Source organism: Trachurus trachurus, assembly GCF_905171665.1.
Source record: "Trachurus trachurus genome assembly, chromosome: 10".
Classification (NCBI taxonomy): Eukaryota; Metazoa; Chordata; class Actinopteri; order Carangiformes; family Carangidae; genus Trachurus; species Trachurus trachurus.
In genome coordinates, this window is record NC_139894.1 from 22,023,832 (window position 1) to 22,033,107 (window position 9,276).

The window sequence follows — 9,276 nt, forward strand, 5'->3', positions numbered from 1 at the left end:
AGTTAGAGACTGGCGGAGGTTGAGGGGTGGTGGTGGGACAGAGAAGGAAAGTGAAATGTAAGTAAGAAAGGGAAAATGATATTATCCTGTTTTCAAGACAATTTCAACTTCAGCTGTTTATGGAGACATAAAAAGAAAGCACGTCCCGCCCCCCGATGAGAAAAACATCTAACCGCATATACAGTACGTGGGTCACAGTTAACACCACCTTATTCCTCATATAAATATAACTCTGTGACTACACCTGCATGCATCTGAACCTTGTAACCCACGAACCACGTAAATTTGTTAAGTTAAAATTATCTGTTGGCAGGCCCAGAAAACAACACTTACAATTAAGTAGTTACAGGAGACAAAACAAACATTTTCATGACTATTTTTCAGATTTTTTTCAGGTTAAATCCTACAACAATTTCAGGAAATATCTTGTCTCCATACCTGTTTGCTGTTCCCGTTGCTGTCTTCTCTTGCTCTCTTTGCAAGTGCGGATGGCGGATTATATAGCTGCTGCACAGAGAATTTCTTGGAAACTCCACTTCCTTCTCAGAATACATTCCACTCCATACAATCCACTTCCATATGTCACTCATGACCGACTGCACATTTCATGAAAAACCAGTTTAAAAGAAAAAAAAACCCAGCATGAAAATGTTATTCATGACGCACACTTTGGTATTGTTGTGCCGCCAAGTTGTTGTGATACGGTATAATGAGAGTACAATGAGCGAAGTAACATGAAACATCTTCAGCTGATGTCACGTTTTTACGTGGATGATTTACAGACACAGGTGCTATTTCTGGTGCTGCCCTTTATTTTGAAATTGGCCCTGAATGATTCGACTGATCCCTATCCTTTTTTTTTTGTTCACACAGAAACTCATTATTCTGTCAGATGATCTCAGGCTCATATTCAGCCTTAGTGAAGAAATGATGACTGATCACAGGACAAAGACTTACAGTATTTCATATTCTGTGTGATGTATGTGTGTGAACATGGTTGAAGAAAGAAAATCTTGATAGTCCCCGTTCTCATTAATAGATATTTTTGAGCTCTTTGAACTATTTTTTATTATCATTAGAGCTGTGTTTTTCTGTATGTGTGCATAAGAATATTAGCATAGATGTAGTTTATGGATGGTGTAAAAAGAAAAAATAATGGTCTTCTTGTGTGGCTTTACTTTACATGTCATGAACAAATCATTAATTTAACGTAAAATAACATAAAAAAGTTATATTTGAGGATGCAGATACTGCTGTGGGTAAAAAACAGAAGCTTACAGGACACACAAGTCCTGACACTTGCTATCACTTTAATTCAATACTATGTCACTATGTATAAATCAGCTTAATCAATAATCGTTTAATTAACAAAAATTCAACTGACATAAATGATAACTCTTAACCTAATGTTTTATAAAATGGAGTACAAAAGACACAGGATTTAAAAAAAAAAAAAAGTCTCTGACAGGAACTATCCAGGGATACTGAGAAAATGTACCGAGGGAAACCCCTGACAACCGAATGGCCCCTTTTGTTGTGTGGTGAGATGTGTCAGTAGTTTCAATGGACCAGTGACCGGGAAAGAAAAGCAGTAAACCTCTCAGCTTCCTTCAGCAGCAGAGAAAACATTAACTCTGCGGTTCACTCAAGGAGCAACCCACCACTCCTCCACAGTTGTTGCTCAACACATTTATTAATAAGACAAGGAAACAGAGATGGAAATATTTCACAGAAGCTAAAGACAAGAAACAATTATCATAAAAATGATGATGAATGTGATTAGTTTCGCCCTGTTGAGACACATAACAAACTAAACACACAATTAGATCAGTTCTTACTGTGAATTTTATTATTCTGACTAGATATAGCTTTTAGAGTATAAACATCAGAGTTAATACAGAAATAGAACTTTGGGGATAATGATATATTAAAAAGAATTATATTAGAATACATTAAATATATAAAAGTACCAAAGTGTGAGTGTAGCTGTGTGAGTTATGACAAGTAGAACCCCTGGTAAACTATGAGTTTAACTTTGAACTTATTTCTACCAAAGAGAAATCCTATATAGAACAAGGGAAGCATTCAATTCCATGTCTGTCCATGCAGTGGCGGACTGGGACAGAAAATAGGCCCTGGCATTTTTGACAGAGAGAGGCCACACATATATATATATATATATATATATATAGATGATAAGCAAGAGAAAAAAAAACTGTGACGGCTGCGCAGCGGCCGCCAGCGGCCGTCCTGCCGCACCGGCCGTTCTGGTATTTTCCAGAACGTCCAGATGGCCAGTCCGCCCCTGTGTCCATGTGATATTTCCTGTCAGCATTAATTAGATAAAGTGGACAAGTACAAATCAGTGATTCATTTATTTTTTCACCTCCCCTGTATAAACTCATGCTCTTATACTTAATGTGCTGTGTGTGCATGGTCATGGTTTTCTCTCCCTCTGCGCCTCAGTCAGACGCTTTGTCCCTGTTCAGGTGCATGGGGCAGAGTGGGTGGTGCTGTTTTCTTTTCTCTCCGCTTTGTGTCCTCTTGTCTCCCCCTGGTGGCTGCTCTTCATTATTGCAGCGGTGGATAAGCACAGGGTCCTTGTTAGGAGGCGTTTTCTTCAACAAGAGCCGCTGCAGCATCTGTTTGTCAGACCTCTCCCGTCTGAAGTCATCCTCGTACACCTTGAGCTGTAGCAGTGTCAGAACAGCAGACAGAATCAGCACAAGAAAAAATATCTCATCAAGGGCTCTGAGTAGGTTTTTTTTAATTAATTAGGCTTAAATTCTGCTCTTGTGACAACTACTCTCTGCTCAAAGTGCCATAGCGCTATCAATACACTTCATTTTGAGTGTATTTAAGTTACACATCCCACATTTAACCACTTCAACCTAGCACTGAAGTTGATTGACACAATTAACAAAATTATTGCAGCATTGCATGTATTTTCAGATGCCGTAGCGCAGACTGTTTTGTTTGTTTATCAGTCATGATCATATTAGAGACACATCGAATTGCTTATGTATGTAAATGTGTGTGTACTGTATGTCACATGCATTTCTGTGTGTGTTTATGTGCATGTCCACCAGCAGTTTAAACGCTACCTGCTCTTGCAGCAGTGCCACCTGTTGACGAGTCTCCTCCCTCTTCCTCCTCAGCCTGCGGTTCTCCTGCAGTGTGTGTTTGTGGTCGTTGTGCTCCGTCTGAAATTCCGCTTCATAAATCTGGGTCTGCCGATACAAGACATCAACATGTCAGCGTGCCAATATCAAAGCCATATCTTGTGATCTGCAGATATCTCTCTTGGTGTGAGCACATTTCAGAGCAGTGCGGAGCAACCACTTGGTGGTGCAGTTCACCATCTGATTTGCTGCTTCAAAGCATTAGGCAAATCTTTCCCCGGCAACAGTGAGTTGACATCAGTTCTGCTCTCATCACAACTGAAATGGGAACATTTTTTGATGCTGTGCTGAAGAGAGCAGCCCACCTGACATCTTAGTGCCTCCAGCTGCTCTTTTAGATCCTGCACTTCTTGGTGGGAGTCTCCCAGCACTCCTAGTGGGGTACTGTTGCTCTGGCTTTTTCCCTGGCATCCTGCTTCTGAGCTTGAAGAAGCTTGGGAAAAGGAGGAGTGTGGGTTGTATCCAGACAACTGGTTTGGTGACAAGCCAGGTTCTCTGGATGGTGGATTGCTGGTGGGGCATGACGGAGGACTGCTTACCGCAGCACTGAAGCTGCCCTTAGGTTATTAAAACAAAAGACACAGCAATGATAAGAGATGACGGCAGAGAGATGAAAATGCTCCAACTGATGAGATGCACAGATCCAGCGACAGGTACCTGTCTGCCCGTTGTGCAGCCTCTCTCTAGGTGTTGCATTCTGCTCTCCAGCAGCCGGACGTATTCCTGCAGCTCTTGGTTCTTCTTCAGCTCCTGCATCAGAGCTTGCTCGTAGTACTCTTTTGCACTCTGCAATCCAAAGTGAAATAGTATACATCACCCATGAAACCATACATGTTATCTACCACAATCAAAACCTGCATCACCATAACTCACAATTGAGGAATTTCCCCATGCACCGTATCCACCCCCACCCCCCATGTACTGGGTCTACACCAATGCACTGCCACAAGAGCATGCTTAAGGTGTTTGTGTGTATTCACCTGTTGGTGCTCTACTTTGAGCAGCAGTCTACTGTTGAGCTGTTTGATGGCAGAGTTCTCCAGCTCCAAAGCCTCCAATCTGTGCTGTAGGCCCAGCGTGGCGCTGCGGTACACCTGGTCCCAGTCCTCATTCAGCTTCATCAGCTGTAACAAACCCACACCTTCAACATCACATCACTGCAACCACTGATAGCGTCAATCATGTCATCTCAACCACCATCACTGTTAGTCTGTCATGTGCATCAGGAAGTGAATCCAGGTCACTCTACACTCACTAAATACACAACAGTTTACATCACATGAATAATCTCAAGTCGCCTCTTTTCATTGAGCAGCAGCTAATTAAAATCAGGAATAATCTTGGAATTGTATGATTGTGAACATTTTTCCTTTCATGATGATTCTTCACAGCGTAGCAGCAGTTTTCAAACAACGCCCACATTCCTCCTTTGGTATTCAGAGTAAAAGTAATTGCCGACATCAGCAATAAGGCGACGTTGTACCTCTTTGTTGACTCTGCGGAGCTCGGTGTTCTTGTTCAGCAGCAGCAGTTTCTCCTGGTCAGTGGAGGTGACTGTCATACTCTCTGTGATCAGTGTGACCTGCTCCTCTGTCGACAGCAACCTGTCACCTACGGGACTCACATCCTCTGTCCTGCACACACACACATCTACAGTTTATGCACGGTTTATACACATACACAAAGGAAATGTGCCATAAATAAAGTCATGATGATGAACATTAGCAGTGGGTTTCCAATAATAAGCAAACACATGTACGCACACAAGAACGTCAGGGTACTTTTGAACACCCACTCGCATAGAGTGCACTTACAGAGAATCGAATCTGAGTTATTATGCGCTCCCACGCACACACATGCATGCACAGTCACATTATGCACTAAAGACACTCAGATACACACACAGAGTGGTGCATTTTTATGCATCTGCTACTCTGTCCAATCACAAACTCTGTTTACTATCCGAGATATTTGCACGATAGCCCGTGGAAACAATGTGAGATGATCCCGAGAAAATGTTGATTTCTATTAAAACCACTTGGAGAAAAGCATCATATTTGCAAAGATGAATTAGTCAAGCCAGCTTCCTTTCCTCCAGCCCTGTTGTGAGGTCTTGTCCAAAAGGAGTAGCTGAAATAGAGGAAGCAGAGAGCCCAGGAGGAATCAGCTCAGGGAAGAGCACACAGCTCGGCATGTAGCCCCCAGGGCTTCTTCACACAAACATACAGTAGGACTACTGTAACCTTAGAGAGCCAAGTGCTACGTACTACGAAGAATCGACCACCTCTGATCCCCCTTAAGGCTAGACTCCCCCGCAAACACATGCTTCCATCCACTTACGTAGTGTCCTGCTATGAGAAAACTGGTGTTACACAAATTCAGAGAATTCTGTTCTCAGGTCAAAGCAGTACAATTAAGAGGATGTAGGTTTATTTCAGGCTAAAATGACATTTTAGTTTTCAGTATTTTGCAGTTTTCACAACACATAGCCCCCTGAGACACAATGGAAATATGACATTAAAAAGTGAGCCCTCCCTCTTTAGTAAACAGGCATACCATCATGTCATGTCAGTGGGTTAGCTTAGTGAGTTACAGACAGGAAACAGGGGGAGACAGCTACTGTAAAGGTCCAAAGGTAACAAGAGAGAAAGAAAAAACCCAGCTAGTTGCATTTTTACAGGGGGTTATGTGTGGGGCTATTTCTTGACTGGGACTGGTGAATTCTGGGAGTTTCCACTGACTGCCTGGCAATGTCACAGGGATGACCCCCTTCTGTAAGATCTCAACTTGTTTCACTATGATTCTTGGATAGGGGGCTACCAGGAGAGATGTTTCCCCATGTTTCCAGTCTTTATGGTGATTTAACCAGCTGCTGTCTGTAGCCTACAGGCATGAGAGTGGTATCAATCTTTTCCAAACTTTTTGAAATAATAATTATTTGTCTAAATAATCTAGTATTTAATAAAAACTTCTTCAAAGCCCCTGGAAATGTTAAAAAATGGAATGAAATATATTGCTGTCATTATCTGACACACACCAGATCATTAAAAAGGGTTATTATATAAAAGTAAAGATGAAGCAGAGCCAAAATATTTGTCAAAATCTCCACTCTGAACCATGCTGTATGTCATCCCTCTGGATTCAACAAGGCAGGGAAGGGCTTTAATGAAGGTTGTTTTTGGCCACTAATGAGTGAATCATCCACACTGAACCAACAGGGTCTGCGCTGTAGGATGAAGCCAGAAGCTAAAATGAAATAGAGTCTAATTCTCGTGGCCAATATGAGCACAAACTGTTATCATACCCATGTCCAATACCCTGTCTTGGCAAGTGAGTACTGTATATTCAGCCGTCCTAGTGGGACCACACCAATGCTCAATGTCTCTCTGATCCACCGCCTCTTCTCTCTCAGCTCCTCTGACAGCAGATATACACTGTGTGACCCAGTTTCACAAAGTTTTGAGTCGTATGCCGTCTTGGAGGGACACCAAAATGCCATCGCTTCCCGCAGCAATATGCTAATTTACTGTCATGGCATATGATAAAGGGAGAGATAATATGTCTCCTTCTTGCTGATGGCAACTCTGACAAATATCAGTCTGTCTGGATAGATCACTGTGTGTAGCTGTTCGATGGCTGCAGTCAGATCCCTTTACACAGGAGAAAAGTGTGGTTTCACAGTTCAACGTAGTTATTTTAGGGCAGACCAATCATTCGTGTAGGTAGTGTGGTCACGGCACTTACCAAGGGTGCCCACATTAAACACCATTACTATTAGTCACTAAAATATAAAAGAAACAATATTATATAATAAACATAACATTACTAGTTTCTCTTTCTTTGGTTTTTTTTTACACGATGGTCTGTCCGTGTTGTGAAATGATGAAGTGAAGCCTATATCTACATGACCTCACTGGAAACTCCACAGCCACTCTATTCCTCCGCTCTGAACTTCTCCAGAAAGCTTCCCTCTTGTTATCAGAAATACAGTTTATCTACGCACTGAGTTTCACACTGTTTCGACTACTTGACAAATTACAGATAATGATCTGATATTATCTAAAATTGCATATTTACATATCAAACTAATCTAAAACATTCAGTTATGAGAATACATGAAATACAATACTTTTACAATAAATACAATCTAATTAGTTGAATAATATTTTACATTTATTATCACTTAGGAAAGTGTTGATTTATAATATCTAAAGATGCAGTTGTTAAAGTTCTTACATCATACTATACTATTATGTGTTCCTGTTTTTGAGCCCACCCTGTGTGAGGAGAAATGCGAACATACATACCATAATGCCTCCATTGATTTATGTTTCTCTTGGCTCTGAGCGAGGCTGCTGTCACTCTGGGGTGAAGTATCTTTCTGTGTTTCTGCTGCCGCTGATGAGGACGATAACGATGAAGAAGATGACAAAGACAACACGTCTCCATCCATGACTGATCAAATCTTCAAATCCTTATAAAGTCCACAGCAAAATTGAAGCTCCACTGTACGCGCAGGGCTAAACCTCTTTCAGAAATCCTCCGCTAAGCGTGAGGTGGAAAGTAAATACCGTCGCCAGTACTGATACATAGCAAAAGAGGAAGTTGCTGAGACCAAGAGCCACATGATGTGAAGTTTAGAGAATAGGAAGTGACACAACCAAACTGTGTCAGCTCTATGTTAAAGAGGGCCAGTCCCTCTGTGGTGAATTGTCTGAACTAAAGTGCCTCACGATGTGACTGTAATTTTGACATGGTGTTTGGTTTTTACATTATTTGGAGAATCAGGGAAACTCCACTCGGGGGTCAGAAGTGTGCGTATGACTGTGTGTGTCTATGATTACGTTTGTTTCTAGGAGATTGTTGCCTGCTGGCCAAGCTATTGCGTCTTATGTTTTTTAAATGAGCAATTCATGAAAGAGCAGAGAGGTGGGTACCTGAATAGATATGCATAATTTTTGCATGATTATATATTGTAGGACGTGTAATTGATAATAATGGCAACGCATACATTTATTCATGACAAATAATGATAGGGTCAAGATGATTGCATTCACCACTCTGCTCATTACTGGGATTGAGGGAAGTGGGCTGCAACAGGTTAATTAGTAAATCACATGTTCATCCAAGGGACAATCAAGTAAATTAAAGGATTTTTGTTAATTATGTTCCCCTTAGTCAGGGTAAGCTGTCTTTTATTAACACGAAGAGAATTAATTGCCAACCTCGTTTGCTACATGTTCTCCTCCACCAACTGAGTCCAATAGATTCAAGGCCACTTTGGGTAATGCCTGGGAAATAGGTCCCAAATGAAAAAGACAAGAGCTGCAGTGTTTAAAAATACGCTGCTCTAAAGATGGTGAAGATCCCCAGTAGTTTATGTTCAATCACAAGATGGTCAAAAGTAAGTAGAACCAAATCTCCTGGATCTTTATAGGTTAAACATTTAAGCATTACTCTTTCCTTTTTGTATTATCATGAAAACATAATGAGATTTTTTTTATCCATGTTGGAACAATACACATCTCTATGATTGTTGGATGACCACTTTGTTTCTGACTAAAATGTTTGACACTTATTTACATCTGAAATAACTGATGTATTTTGGCGTCCGTGGGGCAGTAGAAACAAGTTCTGAATAGTACACAGTGTCAGTGTCCAGCACTTACAGAGCTATATCATCACATCAGCTGCAGTCGTTCTCTTGTCAAAGAGCAAGTTCAAGTTCAACATTCACTCTCCTCTTGGCTCCTTTCTTGGTCTCTACCAACTCCCGTGGGAAATATAAGGCTCTTTAGCTGCTAAACGCCCCACTATGTTCACCAGCTAGTCGCAAAAATGTGTCTGTCTTGCTGTTGGCTGCTGAGCACGGTGAGATTTTAGTGCTTTTTGTGCTGAAAACAGCTGCCCAGTGCACTGTAATCAGAAACTACACTAGGAGAAAATGAACCAAAACAGTAGTTACTGTCTGGACCACGAAACGGAACGAAAAAAGATGAAATTACGGTGCGTGAATCCAAGTGGAGCTGCTATTGTGATAATAATCCTACCATAAGAGGTATGAACATGTTTTTTTTCTTCTACATTAGTATTG

General features: G+C 41.2%; 1 protein-coding gene across 1 annotated transcript; it reads right to left on the reverse strand.

Moving 5' to 3' along the window:
- Nucleotides 1–2,338: 2,338 nt before the first annotated feature.
- On the reverse strand, nucleotides 2,339–7,745 carry LOC310992559 (uncharacterized protein). Its single transcript, XM_083980642.1, has 7 exons — nucleotides 7,490–7,745; nucleotides 4,666–4,816; nucleotides 4,163–4,306; nucleotides 3,840–3,968; nucleotides 3,488–3,739; nucleotides 3,105–3,230; nucleotides 2,339–2,690 (listed from the first exon to the last, which is right to left on the reverse strand). The coding sequence occupies exons 1-7, from the start codon at nucleotides 7,633–7,635 to the stop codon at nucleotides 2,463–2,465; spliced, it is 1,176 nt and encodes a 391-aa protein (XP_083836768.1). The 5' UTR covers nucleotides 7,636–7,745; the 3' UTR covers nucleotides 2,339–2,462.
- Nucleotides 7,746–9,276: the final 1,531 nt, after the last annotated feature.

Bases quoted from the DNA above. Each gene is read 5' to 3' on its own strand.
- LOC310992559 (XM_083980642.1), bottom strand. From the start codon at position 7,635: ATGGATGGAGACGTGTTGTCTTTGTCATCTTCTTCATCGTTATCGTCC. The intron at 4,817-7,489 runs GTATGTATGTTC...GTGTGTGTGCAG, and splicing joins AAATCAATGGAGGCATTATG to GACAGAGGATGTGAGTCCCG. The intron at 3,969-4,162 runs GTGAATACACAC...TTTGGATTGCAG, and splicing joins TCAAAGTAGAGCACCAACAG to AGTGCAAAAGAGTACTACGA.